The following is a 25,343-nucleotide window of genomic DNA, read 5'->3' on the forward strand; positions in this document are numbered from 1 at the left end:
GGGTACGAGTTAAGGGTTCTGTTTGGGTTAAGGTTTAGGTTTAGGACCAGGTTAAGGGTTTGGGGAAATGAAGCTTCCTTTAATAGGTAAGTATCTAAATGTAATTAAATGTAATTAAAAGTATCTACAGAGTATCTAGTGTCCCATCCAAATAAAGTGTAACGTCTCATCCAGTAAGACCAACGTTACAACCAACAGCATCCGTCAGGATTCAGGGTCAGTTTTATAAACACAGGCTGAGCCCACTGCACTGATCCGCTTTAATCAGCGCAAAATCCCCCCATCATTCAGGTCGGGGCCGTGCTGGATTCCAACTCCAAACCTCAGAAAGAGGATCAACATCCCGCCCTATGTTCCATGAAGGGAAATGAAGGAAGCGGGTAGCTCCGCCCCCAGTGCTACAATAATACTTAAGTGACCGTGAGTTTCTGCTGTTTTATCAGGGTTTAGAAAGTGTGACCGCTGCGAACCTGACCGTCAGCTCACGTTCCTCACCTCCTACACTCGCTGAGGCTGGCGTCTCACAGAGCGGAGCGGAACCGAGCTGCTCTGGTTCAGAGGGTTTGTGGTTCTCCGTCAGTGAAGGGATGGATCAGACATGAGCTGATCCGCAAGAACATAGTGAAGCTGTGATCCTCAACACACTGTGTTTAGAACCGGTTTGTAAATCAGATGAAAAAAAGTTTTATTGACTTAAATAAATATTTCTTCACTTTTAGTTGAATAAAATCTGCTGGATTGTTCATTCGGACATTACTGTTCACGCCCCTTAAACTTTACTACAGAGGAGTTTCACTCATCTTTCTGAAGAAAATAAAATATATATTCATTTAAATAACTACGTTCATGTAGTTGAACATCGTAGTTGATTTTTTTTACTAAATTCACTGAATCCGTTTGTGAAATGAATCTGAAGAGAATTTACTAAAGTGAGGGACCTGATCTGATTAGTGTAGAGGACACAAGCGCTCCGCTGGGAAATCCTGTCCTTTTATAGGCAATATGCTATTGAGAACCCTACAGGTTCTACCATCTGGCCTGAAGAGCCACAGTCTAAAGGAAACCTGTAGAGACCTGTTTCTCATTAAGACCGGAATCCCCTGATTCAGGACTGACTAACAGGCGTGTGTGTGTTGCTTCTGCAGCGGTAGTGCGCTTCTCAGTATGGTAACGCTGTAGGCTGGAATGAAGGTCAGGTGATTGTGGTGATTAGTAATTACTGTATTGGCTCATGGCTAGGACCGATCCCCTCACGCTCAGCATGACGTACAAACATGTGAGTAATGTAATGTAACTAGCGCTCTCTAGTGGCTGAACTCCTTTCACCTAATCTTCCCAAACCTGTGGTCCACAGCGGCCTGGGATAAAAGCACGGAAGGGGCGAGCAAGAAGGTGGAGCCGCTGGACCGCTTGGGGAAGAGAAGCAATTTCCAACACAGGCCTGCTTCTCCCAGACGGGACAAGCTGAGATTTCCTTCACTCACGATGCTCCCAACCAATCACCACTTCCGAATTCAGATGTTACTGTGTGACCTGTGGCTGTTTGGAGCCACCTCAGACTGAAAAACCTGACCAGAACCACCTCTCTGCCCCGAACGTTAGCTCAGGGTTCAGTCCTCAGACTGAGCAGAACCGAAGCTCCAGGACGAGAGGGTTCCCAGCAGTGTGACGAGGCCATGCATTTTCTCTGTGTGTCTTTTTAAACAGTGAAATCTGTGTGTGTGTGTGTGTGTGTGTGTGTGTGTGTGTGTGTGTTCTTGTGTTGCTTTTTATAGTCACTGTCCATCAGTCATCCTGAGGAGATCCTTGCAGTAGGAATTTCAGGTTGGTTAAGTCCAGGAACAACTCATGAGAGGTATTTTGGGGGAGTGGCGGGGTGTCGGGGGGGGGGGGTAAGGTCTGAAAGTAAATAATGGAGCGTCCAGCTGGGGAACAAAGGGGCTAGGCAGCTTCTGTCATCCCAGAGTTCTGTCCTTCACCTCTCGGGAATCATCTGGTGTGCTTTTAGCGTTATTCGAGGCTCCCTAATAACTAATAACTGAAATCAGAACGTCGAGGATCATCTCCTGTGTTTGGATACGGAACCATTACAGACTAAAAGGTAAACGTTCTGCATGGGTCAGACGTTAGCTGACTTTGGTCAGATGTTTCCTTCATCCCTGACTGCCGCAGGAGGACAGACTGTCGTAGAGAGAGTCGCTGAGGGACTCTGGGGTTTCCAAGGCTTGGGGGCGACTGGGGGACAGGATGTCATCTGGCCGCTCCTTCACCAGTTCCAGGCCACCTTCCTTGGGCATCTCAGGACCGCCGTGGGTCCGACCCTTGCGCTGTCGGCTCATGCCCATCTGTGGCGGCAGGGGGAGGTTTCTGGGGTCAGCTTCATGAGGAGCCTGAGGGACACCTTTGTTCAGACTCTGGAGAGAACAGGAGAGAAGGTGTTAAAGGACCAGCTGAAGGTTCCAGCTCTAGAACATCAGTCATCACATCATGAAGGGGACTGGCCACGACCAAAACGTCCAAATGGGTTCTTAGGATGCCATAGAAGAACCACTTGTGAAGAACCTTTAAAGAAGTCAGTATGAAGCTTCTTTGACAATTAAAGGTTTCTCTGGAACCAAATGTGGTTCTTCTATGGCATTGCTCAAAAAACCTTTTGTAGCACTTTTATTTTTAGAGTGTTTAATGATATCACTGGTTTGGAGACAACGCACCCTTCAGCTGAAGCACCTATTAGACTACCCTATAGACCAGATTCCAGGACTGGGTCTAAGCCTATTCCTGGTCTAGAAAGCTTTGGGGCTGAGGGTTCTCCACTGGAAGGAAACTGTAGCCCAGGAAACCGACCCTAAAAGCCCAAAAGTCGCTCGCAATCTCATCAAGAGAATGAATAGAACATTTGTCCACCCGACTGTTACAGTAACAGCCCCTACCCTTCTCAGACGGCCTTACTAGGTGTTGGAACATTGCTGTGTGGCGGATTTGATTGCACTCAGTCCCACAAAAGCAGAATTATCAGGTTCAGGTTCTGATCCCAAAAGTACTGGATGGAGCTCCTCCACCATCACTCCAGAGAACACAGCTCTTCCACTGCTCCACAGCTCCTCAATGCTGGGGGGCTTTATACACCTCTAGCCCACGCCTGGCATTAGGCAGTATGGGTCATGTCACTACAGCTGCCTTGGAGAGTCCTATTCTATTGGTCAGTGCTTTTCTGTAGAGATTATAAACAGGCTGTCTGTGTGTGTGTGTGTGTGTGTGTGTGTGTGTGTGTGTGTGTGTATTTGTGGATCTCATATGAAGAATTTATTCAGGGGGCTCTAACAGCGGTGGGAGCATGTCACGCCGGTTGGTGAAAGGTGGAAGAATTTTTCACCCTTCGTTCGCAAAACTGAGCCCATTTGCTGGGAACCATCTGACACTAAAGATTGTCCATCAGGTGTACCTACTCTCTTTCTGACAGTTGCCACGGCAACTGCTGACCAGCTCAGGAAAAGGGGTAGGTTAATCATCAGTATTTAGGCTCAGATGGCCCACAGTGCCGCGTCCTACACCCCTCTCCTCTCACCATCTGCTCATCTGACTCCGGAAAAGAAAAAGGAGGGATTGTGTGATAAATTCTGCAGCGGCGCCGGAGAGAGAGGAGCTCAGGCCGCCAGCATTATGCTCTCCGCAAAGCCGCTAACCCCTTGGTGAAAAAGACACGTGTGTGTGTGTGTGTGTGTGTTTGTGTGTGTAAGCCTCCATGCTAAAGTCTTTCAGCTTTGGGTGACAGAGAGGTCAGTGCTTTTATAGACCCTCACAATGAGAGCATTCTGTAAACATCCTGCTGAGGGTGGGCTGGCGTTTCTTTATCGGGAATATAATGAATAAATGCGTCGTGTCGGCGGCTAACAGTGCTGTCTGTCTTTGACAGGAGCATCTTATGACTCATTCAGTTAAAAGAGAAACCCTTATTTTGCTGATGGAGAGCCGAGAGCGTAACTTTTAAAGTTCCAGACAGAAGAAGTGACTGAGGTGGTTTCATGTGATAAAATTTAAATAGTAAAATATCTGCTGTAAAATAAGCCGCTGTAGTCTCCTCAACTCCATGCAGTTTCTTACATTCGAAGAATTATTATTCAAAGTTATGGAAAACTATTCCATCTGCCTAAATCTTCAGACGCAAAGTGCTCCCAATGCTGACACACAGAAAAGCACTGACCAATAGAATAGGACTCTCTGTAGCAGCTGTGATCACATGACCCTCACCATGCTGCCTAATGCCAGGCGTGGGCTAGTAGAGGGGTATAAAGCCCCCCAGCATTGAGGAGCTGTGGAGCAGTGGAGGAACTGTGTTCTCTGGAATGATGGTGGAGGAGCTCCATCCAGTACTTTATATTTGAGGATATTTGAGGGAGTGGCAGAACTCCAGCATCTAGAGTCAATCCTTCCAGAAGAGTAAAGACTGTTACTGCAGCAAAGAGGGAAAAGGTCTCAGCCAGCACCAACTGTTGTCATGGTTCTATGTAGAGCCACTCCCTTTAGTGAAGAACCCATGAAGAACCCTTTTTCCACTCTGAGTTCTAGAGCACTTCTGCACATACCTACACTCTAAGCATGTATGTAGCACTTCTCAGACCCGTTCTCAGACAGGTTGTTTTCGAGTCATGGATTTTACAACGAGCACTCATGCCCAAACCTGCCCCCTGGTTCTTTGAGTTGTCCTGGTTCTACTGTCTTCACTGAAGAACCCCTGAAGTACCCTGTTTGAGTGTTGCTGAGTCTGCTGAGACTCCGGTTCTTCTGTAAGGAGGCCGTATCACTGGACACTTTTCTCTGTGGGGAATGATCAAGGACCCCAATGTCCTTTCACTGTAGGGCTCCTTTAAATAATGTATGCTGAGCGGGGCTTTCAGCGGCTTGCCGTGCATAAAAGAGAGCGCATATCTGCTCTGGCGAGTGGGAGAGACACGGAGTCAAGAACTGCTGATTGTACTTTGTATGAAGTGACCTTCATAGTTTCAGAGTAAGGCTGCCATTAGCGCCGTCTTTAGACGAGCCGCTCCACGAGGTGTTTTGAATCACAATGGACGCGCCGCGGCTGAAAGGGACTTTAAGAAGGAGTTAACAATAACGTCCCTTGAAAGTGGCCGATTATGGTGGACAACAATTCTGATTCATTTCCGCTCTGAAAAACCTCTCAACTCAAATCACTTAGCTCAGCAACTGCCAACTGGCTCCAATTCTTAAAAATCCCATTAATAAAACAGTAGAAGTCTGGAGCTGAGCTGTAGTTTGGGCTTGTCTGGATCTGCTTAGCTTTTTGTCATTTGTTTAAAAGATGAGCTGATCTCCCGATGTCAGAGTCAACTCTGGAGCCCCCTGTGGTCATTCTATTGCAGCGCGAGAGTTTTATCACTGTGGAGGCGTGTAAAAATTTGATTACAGACGTCCCCCTGATGAACCTCTCCTAAAAGGGTAAAGTCATGTAATATTTACAGAAGTTTGCCTGAAATCTGAGTTGAAGTGTTTTATGTGTTGAGATCTTTCTATTCTCTTGAACTACAGTCAAAATTATTAACCACGGCTTCAGCTTCAGCAGACAGATTAATTAAACAAATGCTGCATTATGTCTTTAATTAACAATGTATATATGCAGCCATATGTGCCAACTAGGGGGCACTGGGTTACCCTTAAAAAAAAATAAGAATGGCCCATGCCCAGTCCTAGAGTCAAGCTGGAGAAAGCTGTGGTAGTGAAACTGCTAGAACAGTCAGAGCTGAAAATGTGAAATTTGAGAGGTGTCTTAATTACTTTCTAAATGAACCACAACACCAGAATACCTGATACTTTAATTTACATGGAAGAAGATGAAAGCAAATCAACTTATGACTGAATATTGATTCAGGGGCTGAATATCTGAAAACCTAGGGACAGACAGACACAGTGCTGGTTGTTTTACTCACCCTTCTTGATGGAGTTCCCTGGCTGGGAGGCTCCATGTCTTCCTGCTGGTACACATCTGCAGGACCCGCTGACCCTCTCAGGTTGGGGAAAGTCCAGTTCTTGGTGGGTGGCGTCTGCAAATGTGCTCCATAGGCATCTATGTCTGTAAAAACACAAAAAACGGCTGTGTGAGAAAAACACGCCATAGGGTACAGCTACAGCCACTGTACATCAACAAGGGCCTAATGATGCAGAACTCATATAGTGAAAGTACTGTATCCCAGTCTAACTCAATTAAAGAGCTGAAACTGTACTATAGTGAAAGTATGGTACTGTACCCCAATCTAACTCAATTAAAGAGCTGAAACTGTACTATAGTGAAAGTATGGTACTGTATCCCAGTCTAACTCAATTAAAGAGCTGAAACTGTACTATAGTGAAAGTATGGTACTGTACCCCAATCTAACTCAATTAAAGAGCTGAAACTGTACTATAGTGAAAGTATGGTACTGTACCCCAATCTAACTCAATTAAAGAGCTGAAACTGTACTATAGTGAAAGTATGGTACTGTACCCCAATCTAACTCAATTAAAGAGCTGAAACTGTACTATAGTGAAAGTATGGTACTGTATCCCAATCTAACTCAATTAAAAGAGCTGAAACTGTACTATAGTGAAAGTATGGTACTGTATCACAATCTAACTCAGTTAAAGAGCTGAAACTGTACTATAGTGAAAGTATGGTACTGTATCCCAATCTAACTCAATTAAAGAGCTGAAACTGTACTATAGTGAAAGTATGGTACTGTATCCCAATCTAACTCAATTAAAGAGCTGAAACTGTACTATAGTGAAAGTATGGTACTGTATCCCAATCTAACTCAATTAAAGAGCTGAAACTGTACTATAGTGAAAGTATGGTACTGTATCCCAATCTAACTCAATTAAAGAGCTGAAACTGTACTATAGTGAAAGTATGGTACTGTATCCCAATCTAACTCAATTAAAAGAGCTGAAACTGTACTACAGTGAAAGTATGGTACTGTATCCCAATCTAACTCAATTAAAGAGCTGAAACTGTACTATAGTGAAAGTATGGTACTGTATCCCAATCTAACTCAGTTAAAGAGCTGAAACTGTACTATAGTGAAAGTATGGTACTGTATCTCAATCTAACTCAATTAAAGAGCTGAAACTGTACTATAGTGAAAGTATGGTACTGTATCTCAATCTAACTCAATTAAAGAGCTGAAACTGTACTATAGTGAAAGTATGGTACTGTATCCCAATCTAACTCAATTAAAGAGCTGAAACTGTACTATAGTGAAAGTATGGTACTGTATCTCAATCTAACTCAATTAAAGAGCTGAAACTGTACTATAGTGAAAGTATGGTACTGTATCTCAATCTAACTCAATTAAAGAGCTGAAACTGTACTATAGTGAAAGTATGGTACTGTATCCCAATCTAACTCAATTAAAGAGCTGAAACTGTACTATAGTGAAAGTATGGTACTGTATTCCAATCTAACTCAATTAAAAGACTTTATTGTGCTTTATCATGTTCACTGTTTTTATTAAAGCTGATTAAGTTTCACAGTATTCTGTATTTGCAAACTGGGCTACACTGGAAATGAGGGCCACCCTCAGGGTACGTCTGAGTGAACGCTAAAGTTGATTGACTGATTGGGCGTGATCGGGTTATACGTCAGATGTGTGTGTACTGAAAGGTGTAATCAGCGCTCTGCATGGATTATTGTTTTCAGCTGAAGGAGAAAGAAAGCAGAAACACTCTTCATTTACAAAACGCACTGATTTCATTGGCAGTGGCATAATGAAGCAGGCTCTGCAGCTTTTAATGATCCTTTGATTACAGTCTTCGAGTAATCAATGGTGTCAAAACACTCTCTGGGTTAATGAATGGGTAGCAGAGTTGTACTGAAATACGAGCGTGTGATCAATTCATTATTTCATTTAAAGAATCATAAAGTATGAATGAGTAACTGTGCAGGAGAGAGGCTTCCAGCCGGCCCGAGCTCTCCTCTTAAACCTGTTATTGTCTCCCTGAGTGGGATTTTCAACACTGCGTCCTCACAGAGCGTCTCTGACAGGTCTATACAGTATGAGTGCTCGGGGGACGAGGGGGGAAATCACTGATAGAACAAGCTCAGGTTCTCATGGAGAGTGAACTCTGAGGGTATATGGAGTGTTTGAACAGCTCAGGCTGAGATTCAGTGCACATCACAGATTATATCACTACATCCAAACAACAGCACTGCCTTTATATTTTGTTCATAAATACGTTGAATATTTTTAGTCTCAAAATATCAACAAAATCTTAATTAACACTTCGGTTCAGTTCTTCCAGTTTAGACTGAACACCCAGAGGTTTAACTACAACCAGTGGACACTATCCTTTTAACTTCAGTGTGTGGGTGTGCAGAGCTGATCTGCTGTAGGCTGAATGGGTGGAGCTGAACTGCTGTAGGCTGAATGGGTGGAGCTGAACTGCTGTAGGCTGAATGGGTGGAGCTGAACTACTGTAGGCTGAATGGGTGGAGCTGAACTACTGTAGGCTGAATGGGTGGAGCTGAACGACAGCCCTATTTGTATCTGTATCAGTATCTGTACATTAGCGGTACAGACTGGGGGTGGAGTGGACGTGTTGGAGAGAGAGAGACTGGTTTTAATGTCAGAAACGTGGGGAAAGTTCACTTTTCTATGAAATGGAATTCTTCACATTTTAAAAAGGGCCTGAAACACATGTGAAGCAGAACACCTTCATGGATGGTGCTGGAGAGATGCATGGCCGGTCCCTTGGCCTCCAGAGGAGAACCGTAGAGAACACAGGGGTTCACTTCGTCTAAAGATGAGAGCTCCCTCTCCAGAGTGCGGGCTTTGCGCGGAGCCTTCAGCAGGGCTCCCGGTTTTCCCTGAGAAGCACAGAAGCCGTGATCTCCCTGGGGCTTCGGAATGCCTTTCCCCGCTGCACTGCTGGCGTAGTCTGGCAGGGGGAACGTGCCGATACCGCTGTCGAGAGTGCGCATGGAAGAGCCAGAGCCTGGAGGAGTGAAGGGACAGGAGAGAGGATCAGACCCATTCTCAACAACCTCCACTAAGATGTCTGTGACAGAGGTCTGGAGTAGCGAGTACTCATGCACACACCTATGCTCTACAGGAAACGGTATAGTAGTTCTGTGCAGTATTGAAGGAGGGTCTGTTTAATACTGTCCTCTGATCACGCAGGCTGAGTGGCCTTCTGTCTCACTTTAACAAACTGTAGACAAATACACCCAACCCTGAACAGCAGCCCGTTTACAGAGTCTGGGTCCCAGACCAGAGTGTAATAACGATAAGGTTCCAGGTGTACTCCAGGCCTTTCGCCACCGAGTGTAATTATATATAAAGGCTCCCTTTAAAGGTGTACTCATCGATTTTAGTGGATGTTAGCTGAAGCTAATCTATTCCCTACAAAGCTCCGTCTCCAAACTGCGTGCGCACACATGCTGCTAGACTACACTCTTAAAAAGGGTTCAGACTGGTGAGAAACCTTGTAGAGATGATTCTATGCAGCACTGAAGAGGGGTCCAATATTATTACACATCTTCACAGTCTTCTAAATGAATGTGAGCTCATCCATCTACCCATTCATCTATCTCTCTGTTTCTCTGTGTGTCCATCCATCCATCCATTCATATGAATGTGGGCTCATTGATCCATCAATCTATCTGTTCATACATCATCCATCCACCTAACTGAATGTTGGCTCATCCAGCTAATCAGTCACCCTGTTTATCCTTCCATAATCCATCCATCCCTCTGTCTTTCAGCCTGTTCATCCATCCATCCATCCGTCTATCTGTTCATCCATCTATCCATCTATCTGTTCATCCATCCATCTATCTGTTCATCCATCCATCCATCTGTTCATCCATCTATCCATCTATCTGTTCATCCATCCATCCATTCATCTATCTGTTCATCCATCCATCCATCTATCTGTTCATCCATCCATCTATCTGTTCATCCATCCATCTATCTGTTCATCCATCTATCCATCTATCTGTTCATCCATCCATCCATCTATCTGTTCATCCATCCATCCATCTATCTGTTCATCCATCCATCTATCTGTTCATCCATCCATCCATCTGTTCATCCATCTATCCATCTATCTGTTCATCCATCCATCCATCTATCTGTTCATCCATCCATCCATCTATCTGTTCATCCATCCATCTATCTGTTCATCCATCCATCCATCTGTTCATCCATCCATCCATCTATCTGTTCATCCATCCATCTATCTGTTCATCCATCCATCCATCCATCTGTTCATCCATCTATCCATCTATCTGTTCATCCATCCATCCATTCATCTATCTGTTCATCCATCCATCCATCTGTTCATCCATCCATCTATCTGTTCATCCATCCATCCATCCATCCATCCATCCATCCATCTGCCTGTCTATCCATCCATCCATTCATCTATCTGTTCATCCATCCATCTATCTGTTCATCCATTCATCCATCCATCCATCCATCCACCTAACTGAATGTTGGCTTATCCAGCAGTCCTGTCTATCCATTAGTAATCCACCCATCCCTCTGTCTGTCTGCTTGTCTGCCTGTCTATCCATACCTCCATATGAATTTGGGCTCAGTGTTTGGCTACATCACAGTTGCCATTTTGGTTTATGTGCTGTAGCTGATTATAAATGTTCTATAAGCAGCTCATGCCCTTATTAATAACCATTAATAAACTACACGTCAGAATGGTGGTACAGAGCAGCCATTTAAGAGTCATTAGGCTTCGTTACAACAGTGAGGACACACTCCGCAAACTCTACACACTCTTCCCCGGCTGGTACACCGCTCCGTGATTGGACATTGGCAGCGATATGCATCAGATTTCACACTGTGCCTCTTTTATCCACGTCCACGTAACAAATTACTGACTCTTTTTTGCTCCAGAAGGTTTGTGCACATATTGGCTCCTAGGCCTCCTGAAGTGTAAATTAAGTGACAGGCTCCACAACATCAGCACAGAGCTGCTCCGCCGCAGCATACACAGCGCCTCTCAGGGGACCTTTACACCCTCAGGGACCAGATCAATCAGGTGAAGACGCAATTACAATTTGTGTCAGAAACTAGCAAAGAATGCCATGTGTGATGAGTTCTCAGGCAAAGGTTATAGTCCTGCCATGCGACCACGGCTGAAAAAAAACAAAACAAGGCTTTCCGAGGAAGGAGACTTAATTAGGATCTCACCAGTGAAGTGCTGTGAGCTGATAGACTCCGCCAGGCTCTCATCAGATGTGATTTCATCGCGGCTGACCATGTCTGAACCCTAAGGGAGGCGGAGAAGACAGCGGTGTATAAAACATTGTCAGTCTGCTGGAGCGCATCGCTGGATTAAGTTAAAACGCACTCAAAGAAAATTTACTTTATCCATCTCCTCTCGGCTCCGGGTGTGACTGATGTTGTTTTGCTGGTGGCCGAAAACAGGACGGGACCTCTTGGAGTCAAAGGAAAGACGTCTGTGGACTATTCCGAAACCCGGAGCTCCTCTCTCATCCACCCTTTCAGAAAACAGACAAGAATTCAGTGTTTTTACATATGTCTGTACAGCAGAGCCAGGCTGCCTTCCCCCATTTCTCAGAGAGAGAGCTGAGCTCAGTCAGAGTCGGGTTTGGGGGTTCGATGTGAATCTGAGCTTCACTGTAGAGAAACTGACCCACTCTGATCTCTCTACAGTGGAGGTAAATGGAACCGGGTGTTGGTCGCCATGACTACAACACAGATACAGCCCATAATTTATTTCCTATCCAAACCCACCAAAATAGTGGAGAAGGGAGCGTTTACACCCAACCCCAACCCGCACTATTCTGAGTGTCAGTGCTGTGAAAACCTCCTCGATCACGCTGTAAATAACCAGCCCTCACCTGTTCAGCAGCTGCTGCATGAAGCTGTCAGCTGTCACTCCCCTGTACATTAGCGTAAGCTGACCCTGTGCTTGGTCCATGACCACTTCACACGAGTGTCCTCTCGCGGGGCGATCGAGAGCAATCCCCACCCTATTCACATACGTCCTTTCTTCTTCCAAGGCCTTCCTTAAATCCTCCGCTTTCTCCATCAGCTTGGAGATGTTCAAGCTCTCTACCACCTTCCGGGGTCCTCCTTTGGCCCCCGAGGCGTCCTTGGCCCCGGAGGAGGAGGACGAGGACGACACATTCAGCTTCAGCTTGGAGGTTTCGGGTTTGCGATTAAGCGCCGGGAGCTTGCTTTTCTTCAGGCCGAACCAGCTGGCGATCCCGTTGGACGTCTTCTGTTTCGTTTCTGAAGGTTGGCCTCGATCTTGTTCCTGCAGCTTAAGCATGTTTTCCTCAATTCCCCGCATTACCTTCTGCTCGATGGCTGACTGGGGAGCGTGAGGAGCCGCGGACGGTCGTTTCTCCGCGGTCTTAATATTAGCTGACTCTGCTCCGGGTCTTGGCGGAGGGGGAGGTGGGAAGTTCTCCATGTGAGCGAAGGTCTTTTTCTTCCCGGCCGGGAGCTTTGGTCTGTCGTCGGCGCGTGATGTGTGCCTCTGGGGGTGGGAATGCTCATCCTGAGCCGGTTTCATTCCTCGAGGGTAAGACGAGGCACTGCCTGCCTTGGATGGGGACTTGGATTGCACTCTAGTAGGGCTGCTTTGAGGACTCGGGACTGTTTTGCTGTGGTGGGTCAGAGGATTGGGGCACTTTCCGTAGCTCCGGATCATTATAGGGGTTTCGCAAGAGGCCGTCGATGACATGCCCATTCGGATCTTCTGACCCTCTGCTTTTGCGACATAATTTTTGTCTGCCGATGAAGACATGCTTATTGGCTTGGTACTCTGGTCATGAGAAGAAGAGGCAGGGCCCTTGGCATAATTGCCTAAGCTTGTTTTAGGATATGGTTTTCCATCAAGGGAATCCGTATATTTCGAGTGTCTCTGTTCCACCGCAATTCGCTCGCCGTGCCGCTCTGCTGTCTTGCTTCTCTCACCGCTCGCTGCTACAGCTTTCCCAACATTACTTTGCACTTCCCTCTTGTCCAGAGATTGCTGCAGGTCCTCTGTGCTCTTCAATTTGCCAAGGGCTGCCAGACGTTCTTTGAACGGGTGATAACTTGAATCGCTTGGCGGCTTGCCGGAGACGGTCCTTTTTGGCAGTGGTGGTTGCCTGTCACTTCTCTTAGCTGCAGCTTGAGAAGGAGAAGACGTGTCACGCTTTTGAGCTGAGGCTTGCTCCGGAGCTCCTCTCTCGTGACATCTGTCTTTCATACTGGAGTAACTGGTCCTCTGGGCCTTGTTTGCGGCTGAGGACGAGGACGGCAGGCTGAAGTGATGCTGGGGCCTTTGCCAAACTGGACTCTCTGCGTCAGTGTCCTGGTCCGAGGGGTCAGACGGAGACTCGCCTGTGGTAGCTGATGAATCTGAGGTTTTAAGGGAGAGCGGACTAAGAAGCCTTTCATCTCTCAAACTCATTTTCTGCTTGTCGGAAAGCTCCATCTCCTCTGAGGCTATCTGAGCAAAACCATTTATGGAATGAGAAGCCGAGGGATCTGAGACGTTTTCGTAGTGAGGAACCTGAGCACCTTTCGGGAGCTGGGAGGAGGACTGATTTGCTCCTTTGGAAATCCTGCTTGGCTTGGGAGCCGAGTGGCTGCTGTAACCCGAGTCCTTCGTCGAGACGGACAAGCAAGTGTCTTCAGGCTTCGGTGGAGAGGTGGGGGCAGAATGCGTACTGGGGTAGGCGTCTGTTTTGGAGGCGGAGGACGGTTTGTCTCGCTCGGCCGTGGTGGCTTTGCGGGACATCGCGGGAGACTGGTACACCTCGTAGTTGTTTCTACAAGGGATCTTTGAGTTGCGTGTAAGCTGAGGGCTCAAGCGCAAGGCATTGGCTGCAGGCGTGTTCTCCGCCATCGTAGGTATTTTGAGAAACTTGAGCAGCTTGGATGGAGAGGAGACTGGAGAGGGCTTGGATTCACTAAACGAGGAAGGAGGAGATGTTGGACTGTGTGCAAACTTGCTTTTCCCCGTGGTCTGCTGCTGCGCTGAAGCTGCTGGAGAAAAGGACTCGAGGGAAACTTTTCTGGAGACCGAAGTTTCATTGGAAGAGAAGACTCCATTGCAGACTTGGATCGAGGCGTCGTCCTCATGTTTCGCAGAATCACTGGAAACCTCCAGATAGCGGCACTCGTCGGCTCCGCTGGGATTGGTTGTCAGCACGCCATCAGCTTGCCTGCTATCTTGGGGGCCACTACTAGCACGCTTTGACTTCGTCGGTGATCTCCTGACATCTTTATCCTTTGGTTCTTGGCCTACCTTAGTGTGTGTTTCAGAGAGATCAGCGACCAGAGAGGACAGATATGGAACAGAGGCTTTTGTTCCTGGCTGGGAGAAATGACTAATGTTTGCTCTGCTCTGAACGACTGTGGGTTGGTTTGTTTGGACTACCTCTATCTGAGGATCTGTGCTTTGTGCCGAAGCCTCGTGCTCTTCAGAGCAAGTCTGGACTCTCGGGTCGTCCTCTCTGCTGGAATGTGTTTGGCTACACCTAAGCAGACTGTCTAAGCTACTTCTCTGAGACAGAACACGGCAGGAGGGACAGCCCCCGTGCCTCAGGGACGCGCGGCCGTCTTGTTGCGCTCCTTCTCCATTGGCGTACTCGTGAATGTCTGAATCTGAACTGGAGTGTCGGCAATGAGGCTGACGTGGGGCCGGAGACATCACGGTGGTCTCTCCTGATAACAGCGCCTGTCCGTGATAGTAGTAGCAAGCGGACGGGTGGAATTTGAGTGGATCGGACTCCTCCAGCTTACGCAGAACTTCTAGAATGTGTGCTTTCTTTTTGAGGAATGGAGACATGGCTTCCATGGACGAAGCAGAAGCTTGAGCAGAACCTCCTGTGCCGTTCTGGGTGCATTCGTCGTTGCCCTGAAAGGGAGGAAAACAGTATCTCATCAACTAAGCACTGCAAAATTGGCAATCTCCTGAGATCTGAGAACACAGATATTATGTTGATGAGTTATCTACGTCACAGCTGTAATAAGGTCAGTAATGTTCTGCAGCAACGTTTATTTCATTGACAAATCTCTGTCAACATGTTTTCTGATGACTACGACGGAGAAGATGCACGAGGAGAAAACACTGACTGATTCATTTATCACTCAGCATCTAACTAAAATATGAGGGGACTAAAATGCCACAGGCCGCTGAGTGAACATGCACTTTCCATCAGGAATTAGCTAAGCTGATTTCCCCATTAACATTTACTGTGCAGGTTCTGCAGTCATCAATTAGAAAGAGTTAATCTGGCTTTTGTTGGAGTAACTGTCTCTACTGTGCATTGCGGTAAGGATTTGATTGCATTCAGCCACAGGAGCATTAGTGAGGTCATGATGTTGAATAATCACCACCTCATCACCCCCAACTCCCCAACTTATCCTATCCAAAAGTACTGGATCGAGCTCCTCCACCATCATTCCAGAGAACACAGTTCCCCCACTGCTCCACAGCTCAATGCTGGGGGGCTTTATACCCCTCTAGTCCACGCCTGGAATTAGGCAGCATGGAGTCGATATATTCATGATGTTGATCTGCTCCAGAGAGTCCTATTCTATTGGCAGTACTTCTTCTCTACAGGGACTAGACAAGCAAAGAGAATTGCCGGCAATGCAGCAATAGTAAGTAGATGGATCTATTCATAAGAAACAATGTCCACAAACATTTGGACATATAGTGTATGAGTAAAACTGACTTAAAACAATATGCATAGGTTTGGTGGCGGGGGGTCAAATCCTCACCAGTTTCGGAGGAAAGAAAACTGCCCCAGTAATTCCAGCTTGACACATTCGTGTTCCTTTTCCATATTCACTCCTACACTAACAGAGTTTTCCTCTAAGACCCGTCAAGAAGCTCCACCACATCTTCTCAAACACCGCCAGAGCTCAACACATCAGCTAGCAGATGACCGAGGCCTGGCTAGCATCGTCCACACTGAGTGATGGGGATGAGGGAGGACTGTCATACCCAGGCTGTGGCATCACCGGCAGCCACTTTTCCAACTCTTAACTAGATTTGAACAGTTTCCTAATGGCTTTGGTTTCAATCCATAAGTAACTGAATCTGATGGCCTGTCGTTGCGTCCATGTACAGAACTGGGCAAGAAGTGAATAAAGAGAGAAAAAGGGAAAGAAATGAAGGGAAATCTGCTGACAGTGAGATGAGAGGAGACGCAGGTAGCAGTCATCATTATGATCTCTCGCGCCTCATTACAGAGCGAGAGAGCACTCTTAAAATTGTCTGAAAGCACTCGCTCACTCATTTGTTTCTGCTAGAGTTCACAGGGGGGTTCTGCTAGCTTCATGGGGGATGAAATTAGGTCGTGAAAGTGTGAGTTCACCTCAAATAAAGCACTGCATAAAACGCAGGAGCCATTTGTGTTCCAGCCATAGGGTACACAGCCTTCTGCAGACCTCCCATACACGGTCAGGGCGTAAAGGCCAGACTCTTATGACTGATGGAGTGCTCCTTATGGGGGATAGTGTCCAGACTGTCAGCTTATGATCAGTTTTCTGAAAATTACCTACACAGTATGTCCAAATGTTTGTGGACACCCCTTCTAATGAATTCATTCAGCTGCTTTAAGCTGCACCCATTGCTGACACAGCTTGTCTAGTCCCTGTAGAGAAGAAGTACTGCCAATAGAATAGGACTATCTGGAGCAGATCAACATCATGACCCTATTGGCTCCATGCTGCCTAATGCCAGGCGTGGGTCATGAGGGGTATAAAGCCCCCCAGCATTGAGGAGCTGTGGAGCAGTGGAAGAACTGTGTTCTCTGGAATGATGGTGGAGGAGCTCCATCCAGTACTTTTGGATAGGATAAGTTGGAGAGTTGGGGGTGACGGGGTGGGGTAAATGGGGTAGCGTTATGGTGGTGATCCAAGTCAAGTTTGTTTAGGGCTCTGGAAAGGCTAGAACGGTTCTGTAGGTTGGTTCCGACGGTACGAGCATCTCCCCCTGTATGAAACCGGCGCCTCTGCTCAAAACAACAAATGCTAAATCACTACCACTGCAATTACCGACACACACGGGCGGCCCACTGCAATATATTAACACATTAAAACACATCCGCACGCGTTTTGTTTTGTTTACAGGTTGATTCTTGCATAAATTAAAGCATCAAACATTTTAATTACCAGCTTCGTACTTCAATCAGCGACTTGATTAATAACTTGTTTCATGACGTACAAACAGGAGAGCGTCTCGCTGTTTTCCTAACGTCTTAATGACTCTCAGAACTCCAGTATCATGGAGCGGTTCCTCCTCTTCTTCCTCCATCTTCACAGACAGACAGAAAACGAGAAACTAGATCGAGTTCAAAGCATCAGTCATTCACCTCAGAAACGTTTCTTCAGCAAACAATTAAAAATGCATCATCGCCTCGACGCAGCGCTACAAACGAGCCTGAGCGGTAAGCAAAGCCAGCGCTGACTGAGCATTTCTAATAAGCCTGGGCTTGATAAAGTTGTCCGCCGAGGCCTCCGGACAGCTAATCCTCCGCTCTGCACTCAGACACAGTCGCCGAGCGATGGCCGAGATTAGGAGAGTGCCACGTTTCTACTTGAGGAAGAATAAATGTATGAGTGAGTGGAGAGGGAATGAGGTAGAACGTGGAGGGAGCTACTTTAGTTTCACATGACTGGTCTACCCGGAGCAACCAGCTTTATCTTTAATTAAAGAAGCAATTAATTCTGTAATCGGTTGGAGAAAGAGGCCCTCTGCTCCTCTCCCAGCTTGTTTTGGCTCTTCTAGACTGAAGGAGCCAATCTGTTAAATACGTGCAGCCACCAGCAGCGGGACCCTCTGGGGATTATTAAATTAAGACAGGTGTTGATGGGAGAGCAGGAGAAAGAAAGGAAGACGCAAACAAACAAATCTTTGGTGTTTAAAGGCGTATTTGAAAGGAGATAATGAGAAATTAACGAGAGCGTCCATCAGCGCTCACTTCAGACTGATGTGTTTGAGTGTCTCACTGCAGGCCGGGGCGTGAAAAACCAAATAACCAGATTACTTCATCATTATCATCGCCCTTTCTTCATCGCCAACAATCACTCTGAAGGAGCTGCAGAGATCAGCAGCTGAGGCTGGAGTGAAGCTCTACCCACCAACCATACACCTGGTCTGAGCGGGAGTGTGGACAGACAGAAGCCGTTATTGAGGGATGGACGGTGCAAAATACAGGAAGACACAGCAAGAGGACCTGCTCCAGTCCACAGAAAGCCTGTTAAAGCCCAGAGTAAACTTCAGCTCTCAGAAGCACAAAGATCTCAAACTCAAAGCCAAACAACACGGGAGTGTCTGAACAACAATCAGGTGAAAGTTCTACACTGACCAGGTCAAAGTCCAGATCTCAGTCCAGTCCAGAATTTGTGGCACTGTTTGAAAACAGTGGTTCCACAAGCACCATCCAATCACTCAGAAGAACCGAGAGCAGATCTCCAGGAACAATGAGTGCAAATCCTCCCAAACAGAGAGCAGAGCTGAAACTCACCCCAGCTCAGACACTTCAAGCTGATCCTGCAGCAGAGTGATTCTTCTAGGTTCTGGTCTGGAAGGGGTTAAAATATCTGCGAGCAGCAACTGTTCAGTTTTTAGCTCTTCTTAATAAACATTGCACTGCAATGTTGGAGCTCCCTGGTAGAGCAGCCTCGGCTCTGTCGTCAAGAGGCTGCAGGCTCAATTCCTAGTGATGCCACGGCCTTTACTCCCAGCACAGGTAGCTCTGTGTGATAGTCCTACTTAGTGGGGGAATAGACTGGGAATGACTAAACTGGGAGGAAATGGGAGCTGTAGTCTGTAAGAACGTGTCATTTACAATCAGAAAGTGTTATAATGCAGCACTAGCTTATAGAACATCTCACAGTTTATCTTTTTCTATCTTATGTACTGCTGCTCAAATAAAGCCCCATTAGCATCACGATAGGCCGAGCTGGAAGCAGCGTCGAGGCCTCAGCACGCAGCGATCCCGGCTGTATTTTATATAAGACTCCTTTCAGATGCAATTTGACCTCCTGATGCACTTGGTCTTCTCCACACCTGAGACAGCTGATGAGCCCATATATATGCATCATGTTTATGCAACCTATGGTGGACAAAGAGGCCAGAGTGAGGGGTGTAGGTGCTGCAGAGATCTGCCTGTTTCAGGCAGGCGGGGGGACGGGGGGGTGATGTGGTGTGGACATGCAAATGAAGTCCATTCTGTGCACGCATTTCTCAGATGAGTGATGAATAATCAGGGGTTAAGTTTGGCGGCGTTGTGGATGTGGGATGAAACGATACCAGTCTGGCGCGAGAAGAGAGAGCGAGGCTGCATCGGTCAGCACGGGTCAGCTCGATTAAAATGATCTGACAGATGTAAATCCACTGCGGTCCTGTCAGAAACACGCTGTTCCTGCTGCTCAGGAGCTTCACTCTCCACTTTCAGATTAAACACAAGATTCCCAAACCCTGAAAAAGGAAAATCAGCAAGTTCAGATGAACAGACTCATTCAGAGGTTTTGTGCTCGGTTCTAGATAATCTCTCCCAGTCAGAGCTGGAGTTCTACAGTGGAGGTTCTAGATAAGCTCCCCCAGTCAGAACTGTGGTTCTACAGTGGAGGTTCTAGATAATCTCCCCCAGTCAGAGCTGTGGTTCTACAGTGGAGGTGAAGGGAAGCAGACGTCTGAAGCTCTAATAAAAGCTCCTCACAGAAAGTTCTTCACCTAATGATGATGAAGACGCTGCCTGATGCCTGAGACACGGTTCTACCAGAGTTCTGAGAAGAGTTCGGCTCTAGAACCTGCTTTTAAAATCAGATCATTAAAATGGTGGAGGGATACATGCAGTTTCCCACCAAACCGTGACTCTGACCGAGCTCATCTCACACACTTATACAGAGGATTAAAGAAAGACACTGTGGGCTTCCCTTCAGCAGGTATGCTGCCTCCATATTTCCACACTAATACATTCACCTTCAGTTTAATTAATCACTTTACTGCATTTATTTAACAATTCATTGTAGCACACAATCCAGTGAGAACAGGTACTCGTCTGCAGTGGTGGAAATGCTTAATTAATGGAATGATTTTATTAATGCTGACCTATGAGCTCTTCCCTTTGCTTTATTAGTGTAAATCCAGGACTGTACTGGGATGTACTGAGGGAGGACTGTGATACTCTCAGACTGAGGGAGAAGCCGGCGCAGTGAGGGAAAGTGTCAGAGAGGAAAACAAACGTCTGAGACTGAAAGAGTGGGTTAGGAGAAGCGATGGAGACAGTGCGTGTGTGTGTACGTCTGTGTTTAGACGAAACCACAAAAATCTATATTCAATTTGACACCTCTGTCCCCCGCCCCCCCGCTCCATCAGGAGAAAAGCAATCAGTGGACTTTAGGGCTGAAATGATTGGGTGTGTGTGTCTCTCTCTCCTTTAAAGGACATTTGTCAGCAGGACACCACAGTTCCTCCTCAGGGCGGCCGACACCAGTCTGCCCATACACAGAGAGCGGTGAGAGAGTGAGAACAATAAAGAGAGACAGAGTGAGAGAGAGAGAGAGAGAGAGAGAGAGAGAGAGAGAGAGAGAGAGAGAGAGAGCGGGCGAGGGCGAGAGAGAGATTGCTGAGGGGGATACTTAAGCGACTGAAGAGCAGTGCAATTTCAACACAGAAAAAATGACTGTAAAAAAAAAGGCGGTGATTAAAAATAAGTGGCTGTTGACTATCAGCAGTCCCATCTTCAATCAGGGTTATCTTTCAGAGGAGGAGATCAATGGCCAGCCTGGTCGAGAATTCCATTAAGAAGATCCAGTTGTGTCTCCAGGGGGACGCTGACCGCTCGTAATCACAACACACACACTGCAGCTCCAGTTCTGCTTCAGTGTGAAACTGTAGGCTCGGTCCGTCACACACATCAGCTTACGCACCCCTAATCAATAATAAGGTGTATGACGCTTATGTTGTGTATTGATCTGGGTGGGGGTATAGATGGGTATGAATGGGTACGGGTGTGTGTATTGATCTGGGTGGGGGTATAGATGGGTATGGATGGGTACGGGTGTATGTATTGATCTGGGTGGGGGTATAGATGGGTATGGATGGGTACGGGTGTGTGTATTGATCTGGGTGGGGGTATAGATGGGTATGTAATGGGGGGTGTGGGTATGATTGGGGTCAGTATCAGCAGCTCATTTTGAAGCTTGTTAGATTGTAAGGAAACTAATATCAGCTCTGTATCAGTTTAGGTCAAACTCAAACATTCAGTATCAGACTCAGAACCAACAGAATTAAAAACGACACGTCCTGCTTCTCCTGACAACACACAAAGAAACCAGATCAAAAGGTCGGGCCATTCTGGTAATACTGGATTTTACACGGGTCTACACACACACTGACTCACATCATAAGACTGAATGTGTTTGTGTAGCTCATCTGACAGAGGGGTTCAGCTGGGGGTACAAATCCAGCCCTGCAGCGGCACTCCGCTCCAACCAGCATGAATCATTTTTTCATATCTGTGGAGAAATCTAAACAAATTTACTTTCCTATGCATCACGTTCAGTATAACACACACACACACACACACACACACACACACACCCTCTCTCCTCCACTCTGCAAATTAAAGCACCATACTATAGTCTTTTACGTATTGATTTCTATGATCAGTGTTGAACACAGAGACGCTGGTGAGCTCTCACAGTCCGCACTCCCTGTTCCTGCATGGTTTCATTAAATGTAATGAACAATGCTCTGTGGTGCGATGGACAGCGCCGTGGACTTCAACCTGCCTCAATGAGGGAAATCAAAAGGTTGTGGGTTTGAGTCCCACCAGAGTCGTTTTGAGGGGCAGTGGTGCTCAGCGGTTAGAGCACTGTGCTATTGATGACAGGGTTGTATGTTTGATATCCGGGCCCGGCAAGCTACCACTGCTTCCTGGCCGCCGCAGCAATGGCTGCCCACCGCTCCAGGCATGTGTGCTCACGGTCACCGCGCAAGTGTGTGTGTGTGTGTGTGTGTTCACTGCACGGATGGGTTAAAGGAGGAGGCAGTAATGGTGGGTGTCTTGTCTTGTGAAGCTGCACGGCTAGCGGTTCTCCTCACTGCCGCTGACTTCGCCGGAGGAGCTGCTCACTTGTTTTGTCCACTTATTTAGAGGCTGATTGACAAGTGGACAATACACACTCAACACACCCACAGACAGATCTCCGAGCTGCAGCGCTGTCAACAATACAGCACATCACTCAACACAGAGACTCAAATCCGCCTGCAGGAACAGCCTCTACTGCTCTGGGAAGGCGTTACACTAGATATTGGAACATTGCTGTGAGGAGGATGTGATTGCATTTAGCCCCAGAGAGTGAGAGCATCAGTGAGGTCAGGTTCTGATGTTGGGTGATTAGTTCTGCTACTCCAGCTCATCCTAAAGGTATGGAGAGATGCAGCTCACTGTGTAATGAAGCGTCTGAATCTGAATCTGAATTAATCATGAATTAATGAATTGTGTTGTTCTCAGTTAATCTTCCTCAGATCTGTAAACCATGTTTATTTTATTTAGTCTTTAAGATGCATATAATAATCACTATAAAACGCAGAGCGGTTTCTATGACAGGCGGTAGGTGAGCAGGTAGGGAGTCATTCCTACATGAAAAGTCAGTGAACTCAGAGTAAAAACCTCAAAACCTTCTTAAAAGCTTCTTACCTTGACCTTCCCCTGAGAACTGAACGCGGTCAGCTTTTCTGTGCCGGTGATCAAGGCCTCCGCGCTGTGCTCTGGACAGGCTACTGACGGCAGCTGCATGGGAAAACACAAGGGAAGCGATGAGAGCACCATTCCTACACACACAGGGCAAACGCTTTCTTCATGCAGTGTCACTGAAGAACCTCTTTTGGTTCCCCAAAGAACCTTCTATAAAAGAAATGTGCAAATATGAAGATCTACAGTCCTCAGGGACCTTCAGAGAGTGCTGCAGGACTGGCTGGAACAAACTCTGAGAACTGGTTTGAGAACCACTGATGTGAAGGTTCTAGACCTCTTAGCTAGAGGTATAGAACCTTTAGATTATGTGAAGGTTGTTTAAACCGAGGTGTAAGCGTGAAGGTGTTCTTCATACTCCCACCTCATACTCCTACCAAAATGGTTCTATGGCATTGCTGAAAAGTATCAGACTGTAAATGTCGTTGACGTTGCAATTCCACACACAGGTGCTTTGTCTCCCTAAACCCTTTTGAGAGCTTTTTGGTTCTGCATTTTGTTAAAGGTGCTCTAAAGAACCACCTAGAAGAACAAACAGTTCAATGAGGTTCTATGATTCTATATAGAACCACTGCATTAATTAAAGGAACCCTGAACCCTTAAAGAACCTCTTTGTTTTTAGAGCTCTTCCTCAAGTAAATACAACCTCCCCCCAGCACTCAGCCCAGCACTCAGCCCAGCACACAGCCCAGCACACAGCCAGCACTCAGCCCAGCACTCAGCCCAGCACACAGCCCAGCACACAGCCGGCACTCAGCCCAGCACTCAGCCCAGCACTCAGCCCAGCACACAGCCCAGCACTCAGCCCAGCACACAGCCGGCACTCAGCCCAGCACACAGCCGGCACTCAGCCCAGCACTCAGCCCAGCACTCAGCCCAGCACACAGCCCAGCACACAGCCGGCACTCAGCCCAGCACTCAGCCCAGCACTCAGCCCAGCACACAGCCCAGCACTCAGCCCAGCACTCAGCCCAGCACACAGCCCAGCACTCAGCCCAGCACACAGCCCAGCACACAGCCCAGCACACAGCCGGCACTCAGCCCAGCACTCAGCCCAGCACTCAGCCCAGCACACAGCCCAGCACACAGCCGGCACTCAGCCCAGCACTCAGCCCAGCACTCAGCCCAGCACACAGCCCAGCACTCAGCCCAGCACTCAGCCCAGCACACAGCCCAGCACTCAGCCCAGCACACAGCCCAGCACACAGCCCAGCACTCAGCCCAGCACACAGCCCAGCACTCAGCCCAGCACTCAGCCCAGCACACAGCCCAGCACACAGCCAGCACTCAGCCCAGCACTCAGCCCAGCACTCAGCCGGCACTCATACTCTCACCTCATACTCCTACCAAAATGGTTCTATGGCATTGCTGAAAAGTATCAGACTGTAAATGTCGTTGACGTTGCAATTCCACACACAGGTGCTTTGTCTCCCTAAACCCTTTTGAGAGCTTTTTGGTTCTGCATTTTGTTAAAGGTGCTCTAAAGAACCACCTAGAAGAACAAACAGTTCAATGAGGTTCTATGATTCTATATAGAACCACTGCATTAATTAAAGGAACCCTGAACCCTTAAAGAACCTCTTTGTTTTTAGAGCTCTTCCTCAAGTAAATACAACCTCCCCCCAGCACTCAGCCCAGCACTCAGCCCAGCACACAGCCCAGCACACAGCCCAGCACACAGCCAGCACTCAGCCCAGCACTCAGCCCAGCACTCAGCCCAGCACACAGCCCAGCACTCAGCCCAGCACTCAGCCCAGCACACAGCCCAGCACACAGCCCAGCACACAGCCCAGCACACAGCCAGCACTCAGCCCAGCACACAGCCGGCACTCAGCCCAGCACTCAGCCCAGCACTCAGCCCAGCACACAGCCCAGCACACAGCCGGCACTCAGCCCAGCACTCAGCCCAGCACTCAGCCCAGCACACAGCCCAGCACACAGCCCAGCACTCAGCCCAGCACTCAGCCCAGCACACAGCCCAGCACTCAGCCCAGCACACAGCCCAGCACACAGCCCAGCACACAGCCGGCACTCAGCCCAGCACACAGCCCAGCACTCAGCCCAGCACTCAGCCCAGCACTCAGCCCAGCACACAGCCCAGCACACAGCCCAGCACACAGCCGGCACTCAGCCCAGCACACAGCCCAGCACTCAGCCCAGCACTCAGCCCAGCACTCAGCCCAGCACACAGCCAGCACTCAGCCCAGCACTCAGCCCAGCACTCAGCCCAGCACACAGCCCAGCACACAGCCGGCACTCAGCCCAGCACTCAGCCCAGCACTCAGCCCAGCACACAGCCCAGCACTCAGCCCAGCACTCAGCCCAGCACACAGCCCAGCACTCAGCCCAGCACACAGCCCAGCACACAGCCCAGCACACAGCCGGCACTCAGCCCAGCACACAGCCCAGCACTCAGCCCAGCACACAGCCCAGCACTCAGCCCAGCACACAGCCCAGCACTCAGCCCAGCACTCAGCCCAGCACTCAGCCCAGCACACAGCCCAGCACACAGCCCAGCACTCAGCCCAGCACACAGCCCAGCACTCAGCCCAGCACTCAGCCCAGCCCGGACGAGGCTCAGAGCTGCCTGCTA

The 25,343-nt window shown here is 47.9% G+C and overlaps 1 protein-coding gene across 3 annotated transcripts in view; it reads right to left on the reverse strand.

Moving 5' to 3' along the window:
* Positions 1–220: 220 nt before the first annotated feature.
* Positions 221–25,343, reverse strand: part of LOC140543438 (nck-associated protein 5-like) — a 63,478-nt gene continuing 38,355 nt past the window's right edge. For 2 of the 3 annotated variants that reach the window (XM_072666562.1, XM_072666564.1), the window contains exons 7-13: positions 22,697–22,789; positions 11,873–14,889; positions 11,374–11,509; positions 11,199–11,277; positions 8,704–8,985; positions 5,946–6,088; positions 221–2,414 (exon numbers count right to left, since the gene is read on the reverse strand). In XM_072666562.1, coding sequence (XP_072522663.1) covers positions 2,154–2,414; positions 5,946–6,088; positions 8,704–8,985; positions 11,199–11,277; positions 11,374–11,509; positions 11,873–14,889; positions 22,697–22,789 — 4,011 coding nt within the window. In that variant the 3' untranslated portion in view covers positions 221–2,153. Of the gene's footprint in view, positions 2,415–5,945; positions 6,089–8,703; positions 8,986–11,198; positions 11,278–11,373; positions 11,510–11,872; positions 14,890–21,394; positions 21,483–22,696; positions 22,790–25,343 lie in introns of those variants that run through there. The other variant, XM_072666565.1, reaches the window with a different exon arrangement.

This window comes from Salminus brasiliensis, chromosome 21 (genome assembly GCF_030463535.1).
Source record: "Salminus brasiliensis chromosome 21, fSalBra1.hap2, whole genome shotgun sequence".
Lineage (NCBI taxonomy): Eukaryota > Metazoa > Chordata > Actinopteri > Characiformes > Bryconidae > Salminus > Salminus brasiliensis.